Below are 23,983 nucleotides of genomic sequence, written 5' to 3' on the forward strand. Positions count from 1 at the left end.
GATCTCGCGGTCCGCGAGTTCGAGCCCCGCGTTGGGCTCTGGGCTGATGGCCCAGAGCCTGGAGCCTGCTTCCGATTCTGTGTCTCCCTCTCTCTCTGCTCCTCCCCCGTTCATGCTCTGTCTCTCTCTCTGTCTCAAAAATAAATAAACGTTAAAAAAAAAAAAAAAAAAAAGACTGCATCAAGTAAGGACATAAAACCCAGGTTATGAGGACATCTGCAAACGTAGGAGAGGGTCCTTCCCTAAAGTGAAGGAACAAATTAACCATCATTTGTGAGCTGTGATCTGTGCGTGTACATATACATCGTGAAGGCAGAGGTTTTGTCTTTTTGTTCACTTCAGCACCTTAGAACAAATAAATACATGCATGAACACACAGGTAAGGAACCACCCATTTTCTTTGTTTAAAAGATAACCTAAAATTTCCAGTTTTAAAAAAGGAAACAGTGCAGGGCACTTGGGTGGCTCAGTCGGTTAAGTGTCCGACTTCGGCTCAGGTCATGATCTCACAGTTTGTGGGTTCGAGCCCCATGTCAGGCTCTGTGTTGACAGCTCGGAGCCTGGATCCTGCTTCGGATTCTGTGTCTGCCTCTCTCTCCCCCACTCACACTCGCTCTCGCTCTCTCTCTCAAAAAAAAATTTTTTTTTAAGTTAAAGAGACGGTGAGAATAAAATCCTTTTTAGCGGGAAGATAAGGAAAATATGTAAGGAGTCATTTCTCCCACATCTGACACTCTTCACATCATCTCACGGAACGATTCTTGGGTGCTTGAGGCATGGCATCACCTGGTGGCCAGGCTCCGTTCCCACAGCTCTTGATTCTGAAGCAGGGCCCGAGGTTGGTAGTTCTGACAAGTTCCCTGCCCATCCAGGAGAATTTGAGAATCTCTGATGTTCAGTTAATTTCTCAAAAAAGTCTATAACGTAGGTGCTGTTTCCACGTCACAGTTTAGGCAACTGACCCAGAGAGGTCAAACACACACAACTTGCCGAGATTAAACAGCCAGTAAGTGGTGGGATTGAGACTGGAGTCTGGTGGGTATCAATGCCTGCAGCCCTAACTCCTGTACTGGAAAGGATGAGAGGCAGGAAGGTGGAATATCCGAGAGGCTGGAGAGTCTTTCTAGACTAAGATAGGCGGAGAGGTAGTGGGAAAGGTGGAAGAGGGCTGAGTCAAGTTGCCTGGGGGTACTGGGGAGGCAGGGGTAGGTTGGTCTGAAAGCCTTCCGGGGAAGAAGACTCTCTCCCCTCTTTCTCTGATGCGGGGCTTTAAGTCAATTATCACCGTCTTTGGAATGCTGATCTGCTCTCCAGCCTGTTAGAAGGGCCCTTTTGCATTCAGAAATCTCTGTTCCTTTACTGTCAAACTTTAGAGTTTACTTTTGGAATTAAGTTTTATTTTCCCTAGGTTTTGGGAATTAGCTCTTGAATCTTGAAAGAGTCAGCCTTACCTAACTACTGAATGAAGTTCTTCCTGTGACACTCAAAACTTTTACCGATGTCATTTGAGCAGTCAAGACTATATTAATGTCTGAAGGGTGCTCTTGGAGGTGGCATTTATTTTATAATGTGAGGCCTTCACTACCCGCAGCGCTTCCACTCCATTTTTGAAATTTATTTGCCTCGCTAGTTCTCATGGGGTAATATATCATGAGTCAAAAAGGACAGTGAAATAAATCCCTCTAGAATACTTGGGCTCCCAGTTTTCTGTCAGTCACAGCCTCTTAGCTATTCCGCGTCCTCCATTCTAAGACTTCTTCTGGTGAGAACATGGGTCAGAGAGAAGCCATGAAGACAAGCATTTATTGAAGTGCTGGTGGCTGGAGATCTGGGACCAAAACAGAATCCACCCATCCACCCATCCTCCCTCCTTCCTTAGAATGAGCAGGGGAGAGGCAGACAGAGAGAGCGAATCTTAAGCACACTCAGCAAGGAGTCCAGGCGGGGGCTGGATCCCATGATCCTGGGATCATGACCTGCGCTGAAATCAGAAGCCAGATGCTCAACCAGCTGAGCCGCCGAGGCACCCCCAGAATCCTAGCTTCTTAAGGCAAATTAACTTGCAGCCTCTTGCCTTCCCTCACACCAGAGAGCACTGTGTGCTCGTGGGGGCAGAAGGGGGTAGCAGTGAGTGATGCTCACTTCTTAAGTCCCAGCTGAAAATTGGAAAGTTAGAACTAGAGGGCACCCGAGCTTGTCAGGTCCATCAGATTTCCCATTTCACAGATGAGGAATTTGAGGCCCAAGGGAGGAGATGACTTCCCCAGGGTTCCACAGTTAGTGGTAGGGCCAGTTGAGTGATTTCCACTCAAATGTTCTTTCCACTGCACCCAGCCAGTTACACCTGTGCTTCAAGCAGGGTTTGGTGCTGAGTGGTTTTCACAAGGGTTTCAGACTAGACTCGCATCCCTTAGGACATCTGGATGTTGACATTGCCCAGATAATGTTGACATTATCTCTCTCCCTGGATTCTGATTGTTCAAGATCCTCCCGACTGAGCAAAGGAGTCCCCAGTGTAGATATTGGTCCCTAACTTTCCTCCAACCAAGCCTTTGGTCCTCCTCCTTCCACCTGCTCGCTACCTGACAGCCATACCGTCTCAGGTAGAGAGATCCCTGAAGCATGTTCTTGTAATTTCTTAAAGAGCCCTTAATGCTCAACTTTCATGGTGTGTGTGAAAGAGAAAAATGAATATGTAGTATGTCAATGTATCCCCTGAGTCCTCACTGTCCTGCAAATCTGTGGAACAGACCAGAAGTCCCAGACTTTTACATTTCGTGAGCCAGTAAAAATTCCTCCCAGTTTTTCAGAACCTACATAGGGTTAACAACTCATTTTGCTACATAAGAACATTTTTAAAAAATTTCTTTTAATGTTTGTTTTTGACAGAGACAGAGTGCGAGCAGGGGAGGTGTAGAGAGAGAGGGAGACACAGAATCTGAAGCAGACTCCAGTCTCTGAGCTGTCAGCACAGAGCTGGATGTGGGGCTTGAACCGTGAGATCATGACCTGAACCAAAGTCGGACCCTTAACGGACTGAGCCACCCAGGTGCTCCATGTAAGAACATTTTTAAAAACCAACACTGTTCACTACCATTACTTTTTTTTTTTTTTTAACTGTGGTAAAATACACATAACATAAAATCGACCTGTTTTCACCAGTTTTGAGTATCCAGTTCTGTGGCATTAAATTCATTCATGTTGTCCCACCATCATCACCATCATTGTCTCCAGAATGTTTGCATCTTCTCCAATTGAAGCTCTGTTCCCATTAGACTTGAACTCCCCATTCTCCCCTCTCCCAGCCCCTGGCAACCACCTTTCTACACCATTTTATTCTCTTTAAAAAAAAATTTTTTTTAACATTTATTTATTTTTGAGAGACAGTGAGAGACCGAACATGAGCAGAAGAGGGGCAGAGAGAAAGAGGGAGACACAGAATCCGAAGCAGGCTCCAGGCTCCGAGCTGTCAGCACAGAGCCCCACGTGGGGCTCGAACTCACAAACCGTGAGATCATGACCTGAGCTGAAGTCAGACACTTAACCGACTGAACCACCCAGGCACCCCCACCATTTTATTTTCAAAGGATGCTTATGGCCTTTATTTTCATAATGTAACGATAAGAGGCATTTCTTTAACATTGAGAAAAAGTAACCTTATGAAGAGCCCATTCCATGGCCCACTGCAGTAAGTGACCCCTGTACACTGTGTGACCCAGACCCGCCATGCAGTGATCGGACTGGACACGGGGAGGGAAGGTGGCAGGTACACTGGAGTGCTGAGAGTTTTGGTGAAGCATGCTCTCAAGCACCCACTGAGGTTTTGGGGGGGCGCAAAAAGCCAAATTCTGGAACAGCTGACTCCTCCACTAATTCATCAGCAAGTTTAGGGAGCTGCAATTTTTTCCTGCCCAGCTGCTGGTGCTTCCTTCCCCAAACAAGCTCTGCTGAGTGTGGGGGAGGGGAAGCCCTCCAAGGGGCCCTTGTAGGGGGCGCAGTGGGGGCAGGGCTGTACTTTCTTTTCTTTAAGGAACCTGACCGGACTTTAAGGTCAGAGCACGGCAGAGTGGGAGCTGCAGGGTTACCTCTTCCCTGTTGATTCATCTCACTGTCCTCCTCCCCCAGCCTTAATGATCTTTCCATTACAGAACCCAGACCAGGAAGTGCATGACAGGTCGCAGCTGCAGACACATGGCTGGGAGGCCTGGGCTCCGAGCCAGTGGTGGGAGGGTCTGAGCTCTCTTTACAGCAGCGGGACCCTACACACACACACACACACACACACACACGCACGCACGCACGCACGCACACGCACGCACGCACTCATGCATGCACACACTCAGGCACTTGAGCTAGTTCAGTGGAAGGTGTTCTGTGTTGTAACAGTTGGTGGCCAGTTGTACTTTTGCTTTGAGTTCAGGACTTGATTTTTTCTAAAGGCAGAAGACCACCACCTGAGTGTTCAGATCCCCTCAGCTTACAACCCACACAAGTGGTCCTTACTGGGTTTGGGATTCTTTCGGGGGGGGGGTTCCATCATTGAGCAGAGGCTCTTTGGCTCCTTTTCCCAAAACAGGACCCATTTAATATGGCTTTAGAAGCTTCCCAGATGTCCAGGAGAGTTATTAGGCATAGTATTAATACCTCCAAAATTGTCAGTTTTTCTTATGATTCTATCAAAATGCAAGGTTCAGAACCTCTTTTGGGGGATGGTTTAGTTGCAAGAGCATGGGCTTTGCAAACACACAGTTCTGGGTGCAAATCTTAATGAGCAGAGCCTCCTCTGACCATCTTCTTTGGGGATGGCTCCTTCCACATGCAAGTTTGCTCAGGAAATGTTAATTTACCCTCAACTGTGTCCTGGGGGGCAGTTGTCACACAGGAGTTTCTGTCTCCACCGCCAGCTGTGTTGTTGGCTTTCTTCCCTGAATCTGCCAAGGCCGGATTCCTCTGGTGCCAAATGTGAACCCCGGTGACACCAACTTCTAGGAACTGTGAGCTTAGACCGCCCTTCCCCGTAGCTGCGGGGCACCTCCCTTTGCTCTGGGGTGAGTGGGCTCTGTGCTTCCTGCGCCTCTTAAGTGAACTTGCCTCAGAGCAGCTAAGGTAGGCGGGAGAGAAGCATCGCGTACTGACAATTGCTTTGGGAAATGGGGATAGGAAGAGATTTCTTCGGGCTCCATCCGTAGTGTGTCAGTAAATATTTGGCGAGAGAGCTTTTGCTGGCAGAGAGGAAGAAGGGAAGTTTCTTTTAAAACAGCTCTTGGGCACATTCCTTTGTTAATCACTTAATTATGGTCCTTCTCCCCAATGGGTGAGTGCTTTGCCCTTGGTGGGAGGTAGAGGGGACGTGGGGGACACGGGTGCTGATGGGGGCACAGTCCTCAGGAGGGGGAAAAAAAAACTACAGGTACGAGGAGGCACCACATAGAACCCATAGAACCCGGCGCGCGGGCTCGAATCCTGGACTCCATCCTGACTCTCATCTGGTTGAAAGTTTACACAGACCTCGCTGGGCTCAGGGCGCTCTCGGCTGGGGTCTCCCGAGTGGGGTTCTGCGTGCCTGGGCCTCCTCCTGCCCAGATACTGGGGAGCTGTTTTGGGGGGTCTTGGGGCGGGCGCGAGGCCCCGCGCTGAGGCTTTGGCCAGCGCAGGCGGCTCTGCACTAAATTACAGTGACGAGGTGGGACACACAAAAGACCAAAATCTTTTTTTAATAAAAACAAAACAAAACTCCGGCCCCAAGCCCCTGGGCTGCTGAATGGCGATGGCTTCCTGTCAGGATTAGCCGGGCCGCCTGGGCCTGTGTGCACTGCCTTTCTCCTCAGGAAATACCTTTAGTAAGCCCCGGTGGGGTCCCCATGGCAACGCGCGAGGGGACCTGCTGACAGAGGCCATTCAGCCCGCCATTGTTCCTCGGCCCCTTTGTCGGGAGCTGTATTGCTGCCCCTCTGGCAAACACAGCAGTTTGCACCGTTTTGTCAGGCTGAATGTGGAGTTTTTACATTTTAATGGGTTCTTCTGGCAGTGGCCCATTTGCATGCAAAATGTTCCCTCGTACTTCTTTCCCTTTTTTTCTATTAAAAAAAAAAAACCTACACTCCAAATCTCCTGGGTCGGTGGGGGGACTGGTGAATGCAGCCGGATCAGGGTGTCCGACCCTGCTAATTGATTTGGTGTTCTGCCTCCCCTATCACACATGCCTGTGCTCCCCATTTCTGCAGCTTTCACTGTATGTTGGGGATATCGTGGGCACAGGGAATCCTGTATCTTTAGGGCTTCCTCTCTGTACCCCTGCTTGTAGGAGGATAGTCATTCCCTGGGATTTCAGTGAGATCCCCACTCTGGCCTGGCCTTGCCAGACTAAAGTAAGTTTTCAGTTCCATTTCAAAGCCAAAATAACGTAATAAAAAACCTCTGCAGAGGGCTCCCGGAGCCCTGCCGCGCTGTTCTGTGTTCCTTTTAAGTTGCCTTCAAAGCCACCCGGAGTTCCTCCCCCACCCACAATTGCCCCCTCATTTATCTCTGGGGAGTTTGTGCCAAAACTGTAAACATTCCTGGACCACCAGTTCCCCCATGTTACCGAAGAGAATGGGCCGTTCTCCCCTAATTTTCTTAACCCAGAAATCCAAAATCAAAAGGATTTCATAAGGATGACAGCAATCACGACCCCGAGACAACAGGTCTGGACTTTGTTAAGGGCTGGTTATCCTTTGGAATGTAGGATGTCGATGACACCACTCCTCACCACAGAGGGTAGAGAAGATGCATATTTATGGGACCAGCCCACAACCAAGCAGCATGAATAAGCACAAGATAAAGTCGTGAAAATCCGTAGGTCCTAGGAAGGCACATTAAGAATAGGACGAAGATTGGAGTTGGGGGTGTCTCATAAGAGTGAGTCTTAAAGTCTTAGAGGAGTGAGGGAGAGAGTGGAGGAAACAGGCATTGTCGGAGAAAGCAAAAATAAGAGGGCCAGGGAGGGCAGTGGCTTGGCCAAAGAGGCTAGGAGATTGGACAGCTGAGGTTGGGAGGTGTAGTTGAGGGGCTCCAGATGGTGGAGGAGGAGGAAATAAACCGAGGTCCCCAGGAGTGTGAGGGCATGGAACGCAGGGCGCCCAGGCAGAGAGGTCGGGGCTGGAGAGCTGGGGGCAGTCGGATGTGTGACCAGGAGAGCTGGCCCCTGTGCCTGATGTTCTTAATCTTCCGCAGCAGAGTCAGGCAGAGGTCATCAGAGGTCATCAGCTCCGCTGTAAACTGTATTCAGAGGTGAGGGTCTTAGGGCAAGAGAAGGTGTCAGGTGACCCAGAATTGAGCCAGGGACACAGTGAGGGAGGGACTGTGCTGTCCACCTGTGGCCAAAGCCACAGTAAGTACCTCGAGTGGGTCACCTGTCACTGTCCCAAGTGCTGAGTGGAAAGTGTGACACTGTGGAGGGGCCCAGGCCCTGGCAGACCCAGCATCGAGAGCCAGCGCTGATCCCTGTTTTGTGACTTTGAGAGAAGTCCTTCAATCTCTTTTTTTCTTTTTCTTTTCTTTCTTTCTTTCTTTTTTTTTTTTTTTTTGTATTTAGATGGGAATGAACACCAATAACATGAACATGAATTAACATGCCTTTTGGAGTATCAAGTGCCATACCAAAATAGGGCATTATTCTTAGTCCCAAGCCTGCCCCCACCCCCCATTTTCTCACTTGCCAAATGTGCACATTGATACCTGCTCAGCTTTAGAGGGTAGATGAGTGTGGACAGAAAAATGCATATATAAGTTAAAAAGCCCTAAAGTATAAGGTAGAAGTGGTGAGCTGGAGGGAATGAGAAGACAGGATAAGGTCAAAGCAGTCAACTTCAGAAGCTCATACGAGGAAGTAGGAGACATGAGTGCCGTTAGGATAAGGATTTCGGTCACTTTTCAGGAGTCAGGGATTGCAAAAGCAAAGTGAGGGTAGAGAATATTTTTCAAAGTGATAGACATGGGCTCTGGACATGTGTGGACTCTGGAGAGCCAGGCCGCCCGCTTTTGAATCCCAGCTTGGCCACTTACTAGCTAGGTGGGCCATCTTGGACGAATACTGGATCTCTTTGTGCCTCTGTTGTCCCCTCTATAAAACGAGGGTAATAGTGGTACCTGCTTCACAGGGTTGTGGTGATTAAATGTGCTTGGCATGCGGGGATCTTCGTGTCCATAGGGTAGAGATCATAATAGTATGTACCTTATAAGGGATGGAACGAGAGTCTGTGTTAAAAGCTTACAGTAAGCGCGCTGTAAATATCGGCCAGTATTAATTAGCATGATCGTTTTCAGTATTGTTTATGATCCCAAGATAATATAGGGGAAAACACATAGTAAATTGCAAAGTGCTATGCAAATATGTTGTTATTCTTCACCGGGTTCATATTAAGTTGTGAAGTTTGGAGATGGATAACTCAAACCAAATTGGCTGTTATGGGACCAGAGCTGGTAAAGTGGCATTTCAAAATATATTTTCAGGTGTGTTTGTCTGTGGCAGGAAAGGTCTGCATTCTTGGTCTGCAGAGAAATGTGTTCCCTGGGACTTCTTTAGTGCTTCTGTTCTATCTATTACCCACCTCACAGGTTAGAATCATTATTTTTTGCTATTTTCTGCCGTGAACCTCTGGTCCAGGCAGGCCATACGCTCTAACCTCGTCTCCTACTCTCCTTCATCTCCAGGCACATCCCATCCTTTTCTGCTCCCCCCAAAGTTTATACTCCCAATCTTAATTCTTTTTTTTTCTAAGTTTATGTATTTATTTTGAGAGAGAGAGAAAGAGAGAGAATCCCAAGCAGGATCTGAGCTGTCAGTGCACAGCCTGACACAGGGCTTGAACTCATGAACCATGAGATCATGATCTGAGCCAAAAGTCAAGAGTCAGATGTTTTACCATTTAACTAATGAGCCACCCAGGTGCCCCTCCCCATCTAAATTCTTTTTTTTTTTTAATGTTTTTATTTATTTTTGAGAGAGAGAGAGAGAGAGAGAGAGAGAGAGGCGGGGGGAGGGGCAGAGAGAGAGGGAGAATCTAAAGCAGGCTCCAAGCTCTGAGCTGTCAGCACAGAGCGCATCTCAGGGCTGGAACCCACAAACCGTGAGATCATGACCTGAGCCAAAGACGGACGCTTAACCAACTGAGACACAAAGGAGCCCCTCCCCATCTAAATTCTTAATTTTTTCCTCCCCTTTCCCTACCAGTATGTCCAGCCTCTGCTGTGAACACTGCTATCTGCTCTGACCACCAATACTTTTTTTGTTTAAGTTCTGTAACCTCAGAGGCTGTGTTGAATCCAACCCTGTACTGGGTTCTCATGTTCTTCTCCAGTTGTCTCATGTTGCAATATAAAATGCCTCATCCGTGTCAAGGTGTTGTGTAAATCTTACCACCCTGGTTAGAGCAAGGCATAGGTTTGCTCCTTTGTTTAATCCATGTCTTTTCCTTGCACAGTAACCAGGGCTCACAGAAAGCACCCAATGACAGCTATTTTGAAGAAAGCTCCCTGTCTTCTCCTTGGATTTTTAGGGACTAGGGTCTCATCTTCTCATAAGAATGACAAATTTTGTATGGCTTTGGGCCTCCTTGGAGACTCTGTTCCTCCCCCTTGCACAGTGTCTGCTCATGGCTGCTGGGAGACTCAGATTTAGAATCAAGAACTTGGATCTAATCCGATGTACCCAGGGCAGAACTGCCTGCTGGAGGACAGTGGCAGATTTCTGGCCAGTCGTGCCACAAGCAAAATGGTACATCCTATTGGTTTGTTGGGAATTGCAAAGCCCTGGTATTTTGGAGAAATGTAGGAAGCGATGGGAGACTCAGGAGGGCTCCATTAGCATTAATCATGTTCCTAGACCTGAGAGCACCATGGAAAACACTGCTCCCCTTTCTAGCTGCTTCCCTGAGGACTGTGAAAAAGTGTGGGTCCCTGATCTGCTCCTACTTTTCCCTGGGGAATAGAGAGGCTCTGTTAGAGAAGTAGGACAGGATTGATGATTGGTGTAGGAATCCCTTCCACTCTCACTAAAGCAGGTACTGGATCCAGCCTGCACAGCCTTCCACAGTGCACCTGCCATCCACACTGTCCCAGGAACCTGCCTCAGGACCAGAGGCCTCCTCAGTCTCCCAGACAGCCTTTGTTCACTCCTGTTTTCTGAAGAGTTGGCCAAGGTGTTGGCAGCCTTAATCCTCTGGGGATATTCAAGTCAAGCCCTAACCCTACCCCTAACCTTCCCGCTCCCATGATGAGAAGAGTGACCCCATGCTGTGGGCATCAGAACACAATGCATCTTTTTCCACAATGTACTTTGAACACATTGCACGTAGGGCCCGTAAGAGTGGATGTTGTTATCTGACTCACAGCCAAACACCTTCATCCTCAGGCTAGGTCATCACAGAATCCAGATACCAAATGTCCTCCAGCCTCTGTTTCCCACCTAATCTCTAAGGAAACAAGAGGCAGAAAGCAAGTGTTCTGGCTTGCTGCTTCCCTCACAGCATCCCCATTCCAATTAACCAGGTTCTCCAAGAGTTGGAATGTTGGTTTCAAGTGGCCAAGCAATACACTTGGCTTTCTTTTCTTCGTCTTTCATGGCCAGCCCAATAAAGGTGTCAGCTCCTTTCTTGCTACCTGACAGCCAACAACAAATATAGCCCTGGCCTGCTGGCCTTGACCAGAGAATAGTCCGCTCAGATGGAGCACAGATATAAGGGCCTTTCCCAGTGGGGACATAAATGGAGGACACTACCAAAACCAAAAGGAGAATAGAGAGTAGTGACTGAATTGTTACACTGAGCAGTGATGCCCTTGCATCAGCCACCACACATAGGACTTCCCAAGGCCAGGACTGCTATTGAGGGCAGTGATGCAGACAGGCAGGGTCCAGTAAACCAGCGAGTGCTTTGTTACCTTTCTGTCACCTAGAAGAAAGTGGCATTATCCCTGCCTTATAAATAGAGACACTGACACACATCCAAGAGCACTATTAGCCATGAAAAAAAAAAAATACACTCTAAACCCAAGAGCCGTAGGCTGAATTTTGGCCATAAACTAAATTCAGTTCAAGACCTATTGGGTATTTTCGGCTTGTGACATTGTTAGGCACTCTGGAAAAATTATAATAAGCAGTTCTGCTCTGAATTGCTTTCTGTTTCTTAGGAGAGGAACACAGGGACACTTGTGACTCTTAGGAAACAACATACCCAAGTGTGCATCAACCAATGGATGGATAAATAAAATATGGTATATCCATACAATGGAATATTATTTGGCCATTAAAAGGAATGAAGTAGTGAGACATGCTACAGCATAGAAGAACGTTGAAAGCATTATGCTAAATGGAAGAAGGCAGTCACAGACCATATAATGTAGGATTCCATTCATATGAAATATCCAGTATAGGCATATCTATAGAGATGGAAAGCATCAAGCTTCCTAGGCTGAGGGAGAGGGTAGAAGATGGCATGTGACTGCCAGTGGGTATGGAGTTTGTTTTGGAGATGATAAAAATGTTCCAAAGTTAGGGGTGCCTGGGTGACTCGCGTCTGACTCTTGGTTTCAACACAGGTCATGATCTCTCAGTTTGAGCCCGCCATCGGGCCCTCTGCTGTCTGTGCAGAGCCTGCTTGGCATTCTCTCCCTCTCCCTCTCCCTCTCTCTCTGCCCCTCCCCAGCTTGGGCTTGCTCTCTCTCTCTCTCTCTCTCTCTCTCTCTCTGTCTCTGTCTCTCAAAATAAATAAAAAACTTAAAACAAAAAAAATTTTTTTAAGTTGTAAAGTTCAATTGTGAGGGCGCCTGGGTGGCTCAGCAGGTTAAATGTCCAGCTTCAGCTCAGGTCGTGATCTCATGGTTCATGAGTTCAAGCCCAGCCGGCCTCATGCTCCATGCTGACAGTGTGGAGCCTGCTTGGGATTCATTCATTCATTCATATTCTCTCTCTCTCTCTCTCTCTCTCTCTCTCTCTCTCTCTCTCTCCTTCCCTCCCTCCCTCTCCCCCCTTCTCTCTGCCCCTCCCCTGCTCTCATCCCCCCCACTCAAAATAAATTAAATAAATAAGTAGACTTTAAAGTTAGATTGTGGTGATGGTTGCATAACTCTGTGAATATACTAAAAAAAATCGAATTATGTGCTCTAAATGGGTGAATTTTCTGGTATGTGAATATATCTCAATAAAGATGTTTAAAAAAGAAACAAGATGGTATGTGATCGAGTGTGAATTTGTGTGGTTTGTACAGTATGTTTTACAGACAGTTGGGGTGGCAACACTAGGGACAAGAGGAGGCTTCCTGGCTGGCTTTGATGGTGCACTTTGAGGGGGGGGGGGGGGGGGGGGAGGGCTAGAGACTCACAACGCTGACAGTCTTGAGCAGAAGTAAGTTTTGTTGTGAGAGAAGAATGCAGTTGGGCTGGAGAACAGCCAGCCTTAAAGCAGAGGGTGGGGAGAAGAAGGCTCCGTGGAGAGGTGGGAACAGATTGTCAATGAGCCTTGAATGCCAGGCAAGGATTGTGATTTAATCCTATACACAGTACAGGATCTTGATCAGGAGAATTAAGGGACAAAACTCCAGAGGCAGAGAAAAGAAAGGTGGTCCTTGAGGCTATTTATTTATTTATTTATTTATTTAACAAATTGCTTCAATCTTGTTTTTTGTTTTTTGTTTTTTTAATTTATTTACTCTTGAGAGGGGTGCCTGGGTGGCTCAGTCAGCTAAACGTCCAACTTCTGCTCAGGTCATGATGTCATGGTTCATGGGTTCAAGCCTTGCATCGGGCTCTGTGCTGACAGCTCAGAGCCTGGAGTCTGTTTCAAATTCTGTGTCTCCTTCTCTCTCTCTGCCCCTCCACCACTCATGCTCTGTCTCTGTCTGTCTCTCTCTCTCTCTCAAAAATAAAACAAACATTAAAACGAAATTTAAAAAAATGTTTTATTTATTCTTGAGAGAGAGAGAGAGAGAGAGAGAGAGAGAGAGAGAGAGAGAGAGACTCCCAAGCAGGCTCTGCGCTGTCAGTGTGGAACCTGATGTGGGGCTTGAGGCCATGACCCTGGGATCAAGACCTGGACGCTTAACCAACTGAGCCACCCAGGTGCCCTGAGACTTTCTATGTATCCTGTAGAAGTTTTGCGTGCACATCCTAGTTGGAACAAGCGGGGAGTCAGGGCTCCGAGCCAGAACCAGCCAGAGTGGTCTCAGTAGGGCCAGTGACCCTTTGCTTTCTCTGGGGGGGAATGCCCGTGTTTTCCTCGCTACCTTTTTGTTCCGAGACCTATCAAAATAGGCTGTGATGCCAGAGGCTAAGAATTCAAGTTTACGGAGTTTACTGTTTGACCAATGGCTTGTACAGAATCACGAGCTGCAAAATATTTAATCAGTGAGGTCACTGGAGGGAACAGAGGTTTGATCAATAGGAGTGTCTGCTGTTTCCCTTAAGGATCAAGTCTGAACTGCTTTTCTTTCCCCTTCTTTTGGCAAAACCACAATCCATTAAAAATGGAAAGAATAACTTTTTTTTAAGACCCACAAAAGCTTATTTTTAATCAGTTATGTGGTCTGCTCACCTTTGTGGGGTTCCTCTTGACCCGATTCACAAAACTATAAATGAATGCTAGCCTAGTGGCTTTCAAACCCTTTTGTAGCAGCACCTCCCCCTTTCGATGACTCAGTATTTACCCAGTATTTAAGACAGCCCTTGGGTTGCAAGAGGGTCAGGGACGGCAGCCTTGGCCCCTCTGAGGACGATGGCTATTAGCTGGTAGTCACTGGTGCCATCTGATGCCCAGGGTGCTCATTTCTTCATTTGTAAGGTTTGGCACCTGGGTAGCACTTCAGAAGGAGTCGGTTACGGTGAAGGTGGTAAAGGAGAAAAGGGAGTTTAGAAAGGAAGACGGTGAGGAAACCGTGCATTTTCCAACAAGTGTTCATTGGGCAACTGTTGTGTGCCAAGTACTGTACTGGGTGTTGGGCATTTTAAAAGTAAATATGACACGTCCCCACCCTCACAACTCAGTCGAGAAAGGGGACTGTCCTTCAGTGTGACGAGTGCAGTGGGAGAGCACCTGCCCCAGCCTGGGAGTCAGAAAAGGCTTTGAGGCAGAGTCCCCAGCCAGCCAGAGAACTGGAAGGTAGCTGAGAGCCAGGCAGGGCACGGGCCCTGAGGGCAGTGGGGTGCAGGGATGGGAGAGCTTGTTTCAGAGGCAGGTGCTTTGGGGACCTGCAAGGAGCCCCAGCTGGGCCTCCGATGGTTAACCGAGGGGTGAGAAAGAAAGAAGGCTCCCAGGGCAGTGGAGACGTAGGTCAGGTGGTAGATGTGAGCTGGAACAGGTGCACTTTTTGGTGGGGGGTGGACAGTTGGCAGAAGATGCCAGGAGGGAGCACAACTGAACATCCTGAAAGGAAACAGAAACTGCATTTCCCCCTAGTTGGTAAAGGGGAGCTGCTCAAGAGCGGGTCACAGTCAGAGATGGTGGACTCTGAGTGTGCCTGGCTTCTGGCCTTCACTGTCAGTGCGGGTGCCCAGTTGCTGGTTGTGAGGATGGATGGGTAAACGGGTTGTATCAGATCTGTGAGCCGTGGGGCACTCGGGATCCAGGGAAAGAAAGGTGAGGAGGAATGGATGTGTGTGACCGTGTGTTGGGGGAGGGGAAGCGGGAGGGCTTGAGGCGGGGGAGCCCTGCGGTGGGATGAGGAGAAAGGAGCTTTGTGTGCAAGGGCTTCTGCAGCCAGAGCAAGTGTGGGCTTGGTGGCAGCTGCAGGCCTCCGTTCCTAATATAGTCAAAAGCTCCGAATCCTCTGGCCCGACACCTGTTAGCCAGAGGTTCCCCTGAGCTGACCTCTCCTTGGGCCGCCTCTCCCACATATGCATCTTATGCATCTGACTCACTGAGGGGCCAGACCCCTCCCTGCTGAATCACTTGGACTGAGGGCCCCGGTTGACAAATTGCCTTCTCTCAACTTAGGTGGGGGCTGCTGGAGTTTTGAGGGACAGGTTTGCTCAGCTGTTTCTAGGGAGAGGCGTGAGGCTGGGCTAGCCAAAAAGAAATGGGGTGTCCTCCTGGGAAGTGGCCATCCTTGACAGAGGACTGAGCGAGTGGGAGAGGGGCAGTCTGGACACAACGAAGCCCTGGGGAGGGCCGGCCTTTCCCCCGCCCTCCGATGGAGGGAAATGAAACATCAACTGCTTATTGCTGCTGTGGCTGCTTCCTGGCTTTGCCTCTTTCTTCTTCTGACCTTTGGGGGAGTGGGGCATAGCAGAAGAGGTGGGGTTCTAGGTAGCCAGCCGTTTCCCACTGACGCCTGTTCCGGTTCTCACCTCCCGGCTCTGTAGCCCCTGGGATGTTGCAGCTCAGTGCGGCTAGCTAGCATAATTCCCTTTGTCTCTCCCCCTCTCCCCTCTCCCCCTCTTCCTGTCCCATCCCTTGGTCCCCCTTCCCGGTCCCTGTGGGGGGCTGCAGCCCAGCCCTGGGGAGCCCCTGTGGAAGTGGAGTCCTTCCTGGTCCACCCTGGTGACCTGCTACAGCTTCGCTGTCGGCTGCGGGACGATGTCCAGAGCATCAACTGGCTGCGGGACGGGGTGCAGCTGGTGGAGAGCAACCGTACCCGCATCACAGGGGAGGAGGTGGAGGTGCGGGACTCGGTGCCTGCTGACTCCGGCCTCTACGCTTGCGTGACCAGCAGCCCCTCGGGCAGCGACACCACCTACTTCTCCGTCAATGTCTCAGGTTGGTAGCAAAGCCTGCCCTCCCCCTCTCCCTGGATCCACCCCTCCAACCCTCTCTGCTAGTTTCAGGGGGAGGCGAACCTCCTCCCCTTCATGATCTGCCCCCACTCTGCTTCCGAAACTGCTGCCCACTAACATTGCTCCCTGCCCGCCGCGTGGCTTAGCTCTCAGAGGGGTGACCAGGTGGGGCAGGCCTCAGGTCAGAGATCTAGGCCTCCAGGATCTGCCTCAAGTGACTGCTGATACACTTGGGTCAGCAAGACACTGATTGTTTTCCGCCACAGCTTGTCCAGATCTCCAGGTGCTACCTGGGGCTCGGCCAGCTTCCATTCTGTCATTCCCTTGCCATTCGGACTTGGTACTCGGCTTAGGGGTTAGAGCCCCAGAATATGTGGTGAGGTAGGTCCCTACTATGATGGGAAAGGATCCAGGTGCACCGCCATATTCACAGGCTTCATGGAAAACATTGGTCCTCCAGCTTCCTGAGCTGTATTAAGGGCAGCCAGGGAACCCTGGAGTTCTGTGACTTTGGGAAACTGCCACTTACAGAACACGAGTTTTACAAAACTCTAGGATGAAACAAAGAAGTGTTGAAATTTTCTTGATGCCGTTTGTGCATCCCAAGGGGGAGGGCTGGGCATCTCCTCCCCTTCAGGCATCATTTAGAACCTGCCCCCATTTGAAGGACTGGAAAAAGATCTGGCATGAACCCTGATTGGTGACCACATGTGTGTCAAGCCTTTTAAAAGGGGTGGATACTTGGGGAGAAGTGTCGGCAGCTGCAGACAGTGTGATGGGCTCCCTATCTACCCTGGGCAAGAAGGGCAGCCCCCAAACCTCAGCAGATACATGCTAGGAAAATTCCATCTGTGAGTTGTTCAGCCTCATGGCTTTAGAAATAGCTTCTCGCCATAGCGTGCCTAGATCTGTCTGGGTTTCTGAAGAAGGATACACACAGATTCCCCTGGCTGCTAGTTCTGAGACCCAGCACGTCTGGGTGCTACTGAGTTGAGAGAACTTCTCAACACAAGGTGTAATTAAATCCAAGAGGACCCGCTGCCCCTGATGGAACTGGCCAATATCAAGGCTTGTGGACAGAAAGGGGCACTGCGTTGGGCTGGGGAAGGGGGGGGACAGGCATAGAGCATGCAGTTCTTAAACCATTTCTGTCCCACAGAGAGACTGTCACTAAGGGTGGAATGGGACTGGGGGGTTCCAGATGCATTCGTTCTGTAACTGGACTGGCCTTTATGTTCATGGCTGGCTGTTGATATGGATGGAAATCTAGTGAGCCCTTTTCCCTTGAAGAGACCTCAGTGCCCCCTTCTTCCCATAGATGCTCTCCCCTCCTCGGAGGACGACGACGATGATGATGACTCCTCTTCAGAGGAGAAAGAGACAGATAACACCAAACCAAACCGTATGCGTGAGACACTGTTTCCTACCTTACTGCCTTCGGGCCGGGCCTTGGGTTTGAGTGGGAAGGGGGAGGCTTAGATGATTGTTTGGAGAAGGGGAGAAGAGGGCACATGGGGTCATGGGATCCTTTGGGCGCCCTGATTAGTGCGGGCACTGTTTACAGTGTTGGGGACACCTCCAGGTCCTGGCCTGGGCCCCTGCTCCTGAGCCTGACTGGCCCCTGCCTGTCTCTCTTGGCTTTCCCTGGGTAGCCGTGGCTCCATACTGGACATCCCCAGAAAAGATGGAAAAGAAATTGCACGCGGTGCCAGCTGCCAAGACTGTGAAGTTCAAATGTCCTTCTAGTGGGACTCCTAACCCCACGCTGCGCTGGTTGAAAAATGGCAAAGAATTCAAACCTGACCACAGGATTGGAGGCTATAAGGTACGTGTGTATGTATGGAAGTTAATGTAAGATGAATGAAAAAATCTACTTAGAAAATCCTTATTATGTGGCATTAATGGTTTAAAGTAATGCTTTCTAACTATAAAAGTAGTGTGCCTTAGAAGAATTTCAAATATAAAAACTTCAAATGAAGCTTCAAAATCTTTTCAGTCTTGGGGCGCCTGGGTGGCTCAGTCGGTTAAGCGTCCGACTTTGACTCAGGTCATGACCTCACGGTTTGTGAGTTCGAGCCCCATGTCGGGCTCTGTGCTGACAGCTCAGAGCCCGAAGCCTGCTTCAGATTCTGTGTCTCCTTCTCTCTGCTCCTCCCCTGCTTGCTTGCACACGCGTGCGCGCACGCTGTCTCAAAAAAAAAAAAAAATTAAAAAAAAATTTTAATCTTTTCAGTCTTTTTTCTTATGTGTCTGGTTTTTGCATAGTTAATCGCAATGTGTGTAGAATTTCTTTCCCTTGTTAACATTACAGCACGTGTCTTCTGCCATGTGTTTGGTAGATAATTTTTCATGGCTGCACAATATTTCATTATTAAAATGTCCATAACTTGATGACATACATTGTCATACTAGTTATTTTCTGATTTTTCACTATTATGCATTGTGCTGTAGTGAATATCTTTATTCATAAATCTTTGTTGGTGTTTTAAAATATTCTTCCCTAAGACAGATTGCTAGAAGTGAAGTTTACTAGATCAAAGTATAAGCATTTTTTTAAGCCCTTGATGCGTATTCCCCATTACCTTATTTCCCCCTGGTAATTAGATAATTTTAATCATTTATTTTTTTATTATGTGAACATTTCTTTTTTAAAAAAAGTTTTATTGGGGCGCCTGGGTGGTGCAGTCGGTTAAGCGTCCGACTTCAGCCAGGTCACGATCTCGCGGTCCGTGAGTTCAAGCCCCGCGTCAGGCTCTGGGCTGATGGCTCAGAGCCTGGAGCCTGTTTCCGATTCTGTGTCTCCCTCTCTCTCTGCCCCTCCCCCGTTCATGCTCTGTCTCTCTCTGTCCCAAAAATAAATAAACGTTGAAAAAAAAAATTTTATAAAAAAAAAAAAGTTTTATTTGTTTTGAGAGAGAGGAAGTGCGCGTGTGTGCATGTGCGTGGGGGAGAGGCAGAGAGAGAGAATCCCAAGCAGGCTCTGCACCATCAGCACAGAGCCCAATGCGGGGCTTGAACTCATGAACCTGGGAGATCATGACCAGAGCCTAAATAAATCAAGAGTTGGATGCTTAATCAACTGAGCCACCCAAGGGGCCCTTTATGAACATTTCTTGAGCACATGTCTTTTCAGAAGGTGTACTGGCTGGACAAGTAGAGCTCTAAGTAAAACAGGAAGATACAAAATTTTAATTATTATGACATTTGCTTTAATGGAGTATGATGTAATGAGTTGGGTGTGATTTTATTTTTTTAATTTAATTTTATTGTGGTAACAATTACTTTCCTAAAAGGGAAGATTGATTCATCTTCCCATAGCAGAGTACAAGAATGACAAGCTCACCATACCTGAGCCAACAACTTAGATGAAAGTATCTCATTGTTCTCTTGTGCATTTTTTTGCTTATTAACAAACTTAGAATTTTCATATGTTAATGAGTGATTTCCGTTTCCTGCTGTGTGAATTGTCTGTTTGTATCTTTTACCCATCTTTGTTTCTAGGAAGAACTTCATCCTAATCTCTTCTTTAGACTCCCTGATCATCCTTATATCCCATTTCACCTAGCTGCTCTTTCCCCATTAATCTTGTATAAGAAAAGCAGAGGTCCGGGGAGCCTGGCTGGCTCATTTAGTGGAGCATATGACTCTTGATCTCAGAGTTGTAAGTTTGAGCCCCACATTAGGTGTAGAGATTACTTAAAAAGGTAAAATCGTTAGGGGCACCTGGGTGGCTCAGTCAGTTAAGCGTCTGACTCTTGGTTTCAGCTCAGGTCATGATCTCACAGTTCAGGAGTTTTGGCCCCACGTCAGGCCCTGTGCTGGCAGTGCAGAGCCTGCTTGGGATTCTCTTTCCTTCTCTCTCTGCCCCTCTCCTGCTCACGCTCTCTTTCTCTCAAAATAAATAAATAAATCTAAAAAAAGTAAAATGTTTCTTAAAAATCAGGAAAAATAGGAGAAACTGTAAATTAATTTACCAGACACTTGCAAGGCACTGCCATGGTACAAGGCAGCATTCCTGCCCACAAAGAATTTCCAGCCTGGTAGGAAGGCAGATGTCCTTGAACACTGCTGCAAAAAGCAGACTGTGATCAGTGCTTCAGCAGGGCCACAGGAGTGAGAACCATTCTGACCCAGGTTGAGCTGGAGGAGATGGTTTTTGAAAGGAGAGGTCAAGAGCAGACAGGGCAGAACTCTTTGCAGGGAGCCCTTCCGGCCCAGGACACGAACAGAGGCGCAGAGTGGAAAGCTCCCAGTGCATTGGGGAGTGTGCAGGAGGCACATAGGTCCAGATCATGGATGGCCCTGGCTGTTGCGGGCAGACTTCCAGAGTTTCTCATACCCACCTGCCAGCTTGCCTGATATATTCTTTCCCCGAACTTGGACCAGGGTGGCCGTCTGCCCTGTCCTGGCTCGTTTTGCTGTGTGGGCCGTGTGTTCTGGGCTGTGATTGGAGGGTAAGTGGCACAGGGTGCCAGTGCCTCCCGTGGCTTCTGCCTCCATTTTCCTCCAGACTCGCGATGGAGCTATTGGCATGTTTTCCCCCAGGTCCGTTACGCCACCTGGAGCATCATAATGGACTCCGTAGTGCCTTCTGATAAGGGCAACTACACCTGCATTGTGGAGAATGAGTATGGCAGCATTAACCACACCTACCAGCTCGACGTCGTGGGTAAGAGGGCAGTGGCAACAAGGTTAAGGAGCTTAGAGGAAAGAGCAGGGCGTTGAGAAAACAGCCGTGGGGTCCAGGTTTACTTACAGGTCATTGGCGTTTACTAGCTCTGTCACCTTAAGCAGCTTTTCCATAAGTCATTTGTACATTTTTCTTACCTGTAAATGGTTGAGAGGATTGGACAGTTCTGTGACTCACTGTAAGGTGAAAGGTGCTGTGGCTGGTCTCCTGCAAGGGCTGCCTGGGGAGGGTGTCACATAGCAGATACACAGGCAGCTGCTGCTGCTTCAGGGCCGGCAGCCTGCTGGGTGCATTACACCCGGCCATTCTCACGGGCTCTGCGAGGTCCGCACTGTCACTCCCACCCTACAGAAGAGCAGACTGAGGCCCAGAATCAGAGACCTCATTAATGTAAAACTGCAGACCCGTGCAGGGCATCACAGGAAGCACTAGGAAGGACGTAGTCCCTGCCTCTAGGTGCTGTTATGCAGCCTCTTCCTTCCGGAGACTCTGAATCTCATTCCCTAGAGATCTTAAGGTGAAGAGTTTCTCAGCTAGCATTCTGTCTTGGCTTTGCAGATATGGTATAAAAAGAAGCTTCTGGTCCGAGGGGGATAGGACCTGAGATTTGGCATTGCTAGTGGACTCTTTAAGTGCTGCCGGGGATGCTGTTCTTGGACCACGCTTTGAATAGCAAGTCTAAGTGACTCTCTAATTTTTATAGTTAGGTCTGGGAGTGTGACTAAGTTATAGGGTCTCCATTTAGGCAAGAGGGACTTCTGGTGCCTGGGAAAATGGGTGCACTGCCCTGGGGAGGAGTTTCCTAACAGCTTAAGACCTGAGGAGAGAGTGTCCCTTCTCTTCTTCCAGCTCAGGGTCAAGGGGCTAAGGCTCAGCAGAGACTGGAAATGCTCTGTCAGCATCCCAGCCAGGAGCAGGCCATGGCAGAGCCTGACGAGCCTCTCCTCTCCCTTCCTCCACAGAGCGGTCCCCTCACCGGCCCATCCTGCAGGCGGGGTTGCCTGCCAACAAGACAGTGGCCCTGGGCAGCAATGTGGAGTTCATGTGTAAGGTGTACAGTGACCCACAGCCCCATATCCAGTGGCTAAAGCACATCGAGGTGAATGGGAGTAAGATTGGTCCAGACAACCTGCCTTATGTCCAGATCTTGAAGGTAATCTTTGCCCTAGTCTCCATGGGCTGGGTCTGGGAAGGTCTCCTGCATCTCCTGGGGCCCCAGTTGCTGTGGTCAGGCTCAGCGCCGGCGATTGGGACCCATCCCTTATCCTTTTCAATAGGGACCTAGCCACATTCCCCAGAATTAGTGACAGGTCACAGAGTAGAGGTGCAATGGGAACAGAGGACAGGGGGTGGGGTGGGCATCACTAGTTTCTAAAGAGCTTTGAGAGTGACTTTGCTCAGGTTTTGGGGTCAGCTACTCAAGGAAGGCCTTTGTACTCCTGACTTAACATTGCCTGGGACCAAAGCCTTTCCAGCAAATGTCTCCCAGATTCTGCCCTATTTCCCAAGTCCTGTCCTTTCTGGCAAGTGAGTGAATGGATGATAAGGTCACGACTCTTAGGTAGAGTTGGAAAAGCAAATGCCACAGGTAAATTCTAAACAGCATCAGGAATAATGGCATTTTCTTCCTTTTTTCCTCTCAATCCCAGACTTACATTGTCCCTGAATGCTCCACTAATCCAGGGAAGGTAATTACCTAATTCCCCAGTGGATCTCACAACAAGAAGTAACCAGAAGCTGGGAATGTGGTTTACCTCCTGGTCCCAGAGTTAGACCTCATCCTCCCCTGGCTTGGCCGTCCCAGAGTTTTACTGGCTATCCCTTTTCTTCACTATTGGTGCTGAAGCCTGCTGTGAAGGAGATGAGGCCGTGGCCTTGGCCCTTGGCCACAGTCTCCATTCACAATCCCTGGCCTAGACCTGGAGGAGTGAGTTTAACACAGAATGTTTGATTGGGGGCAGCGATTTGTTTTGTTTTGTTTAAAGCTTATTTTTCAGTCAGATGCTTTGGGCCTTTGAAGTCAACTTGTTTTGTCCTACTAAAAAGAGAAATGACAAATCTCACTAACGTCTCCCTCGCCTTAGCTCCCTGGGCCTGCCTTAATGTTACATGGGAGCAAGTGTGGCCACGTCTCAGTGTTTGCCCCACTGACTGGCTTGTCGTTGGTTTGTTCTAGCATTCGGGGATTAATAGCTCGGATGCGGAGGTGCTGACCCTGTTCAATGTGACAGAGGCCCAGAGCGGGGAGTATGTGTGTAAGGTTTCCAATTATATTGGTGAAGCTAACCAGTCTGCGTGGCTCACTGTCACCAGACCTGTGGCAAAAGGTAATGGGAAGATGGATGGGGCCGTGTGCTGGGAGTTTGATTCAGGCCCCAAGCTGCTGGGGCAGATGGGGAAGCCAGCACCCAACTCTCCCTGTTATCCTGCTGTATTTCTAGAGCCCAGAGCCATGGAAAAATACCCGGCCTGGGAGGCTGCTTTGGTTTGGTACTGTGTTGGTGTCTGCTCCCTCTGTGCCTTCTGTGTCCTCCTTGGCTATGTGCGTACTTGTGGGGACAGCCTGGCTGCGTGGTGAATGATGCTACAGACTGAGGTTTGAATGGTGGAGAAGGGGCCAGATGTCCCCTTGCAAACTGGCAGGCCACGTGCACGCATGTGTGTGTGTGTGTGTGCGCGCGTGCGTGTGTGCATGTACGTGTGTGTGTACGTGTGATTGCAGCACCCTTCCATCCCTCCTGTGTGTGCCCTCTGACTTTCTTTACCAGAAACCAAACAGCACCCCCCCGCCGCCGGGCCCCATTTCTCCATGCTGCCCACTGCCCGCCCGCATGCTTGGATGGGCCAGGGGCTGCCAGCGTCTGGTGAAGGGTTGTAACCAGCCAGCGTCGTCTCAGGTCTGCGGAGTCCCTCCCTCAGGGTTTCACTGTCTTCCTCTAACAGGTCTCGCTGCCTGGTGGTTTTTGTTTGTTCCTTGTTGCAAAGGAGACGCTGGGGAGCATTTCTTCCTCCGGTTTTTCCCCCCTTCTCTTCCTCCCTCCCTTCCTGTGTGTCTCTCAGAGGTCTCATGTCCTGTGCTTGTCCATTTTGCTTCCGTTGTCTCTTCTAGACTGCCGGAGTTAACACCACCGACAAAGAGATGGAAGTGCTTCACTTAAGGAATGTCTCCTTTGAGGACGCGGGGGAGTATACGTGCTTGGCGGGTAACTCTATCGGACTGTCCCATCACTCTGCATGGTTGACCGTTTTGGAAGGTATACACTGTACTTCTCCTCTCGATGTCCTGCCCTCGCCACGGGCACGGGGGGAGCATGCATTGTGGGGCTGGTGGAGACACAGAGCCAGGAGAGGTAGAGGAATGGCCCTGGCAGGTTGTCCAACCTTGAGTGTCGAATCCTCTCGGCTCACATAGGATCTGTCCTCGTTTTGCAGGAACACGGAGGCCTCCCACCTCTATGCCTGCGTCTGCCTCTCCCCTTGGCCAGTGCGATGCATGCGTGGGATCTGGAGTTAACCTGCAGCCGGGCTCTCCTGCCGGCCAGGCTCCTTCCC

At 49.2% G+C, this 23,983-nt stretch overlaps 1 protein-coding gene across 10 annotated transcripts in view; it reads left to right on the plus strand.

The window, feature by feature from the left end:
• The window catches only part of FGFR1 (fibroblast growth factor receptor 1), a 50,990-nt gene that overhangs the window by 19,544 nt on the left and 7,463 nt on the right, over positions 1-23,983 (plus strand). For 4 of the 10 annotated variants that reach the window (XM_030312615.1, XM_030312617.1, XM_030312609.1 and 1 more), the window contains exons 3-8: positions 15,458-15,724; positions 17,060-17,149; positions 17,394-17,566; positions 20,287-20,410; positions 21,394-21,584; positions 23,541-23,685. In XM_030312615.1, coding sequence (XP_030168475.1) covers positions 15,458-15,724; positions 17,060-17,149; positions 17,394-17,566; positions 20,287-20,410; positions 21,394-21,584; positions 23,541-23,685 — 990 coding nt within the window. The remainder of the gene's footprint in view (positions 1-15,457; positions 15,725-17,059; positions 17,150-17,393; positions 17,567-20,286; positions 20,411-21,393; positions 21,585-23,540; positions 23,686-23,983) is intronic. The other 6 variants (XM_030312616.1, XM_030312610.1, XM_030312608.1 and 3 more) reach the window with 3 other exon arrangements.

Source organism: Lynx canadensis, chromosome B1 (genome assembly GCF_007474595.2).
Source record: "Lynx canadensis isolate LIC74 chromosome B1, mLynCan4.pri.v2, whole genome shotgun sequence".
NCBI classification, from domain to species: domain Eukaryota; kingdom Metazoa; phylum Chordata; class Mammalia; order Carnivora; family Felidae; genus Lynx; species Lynx canadensis.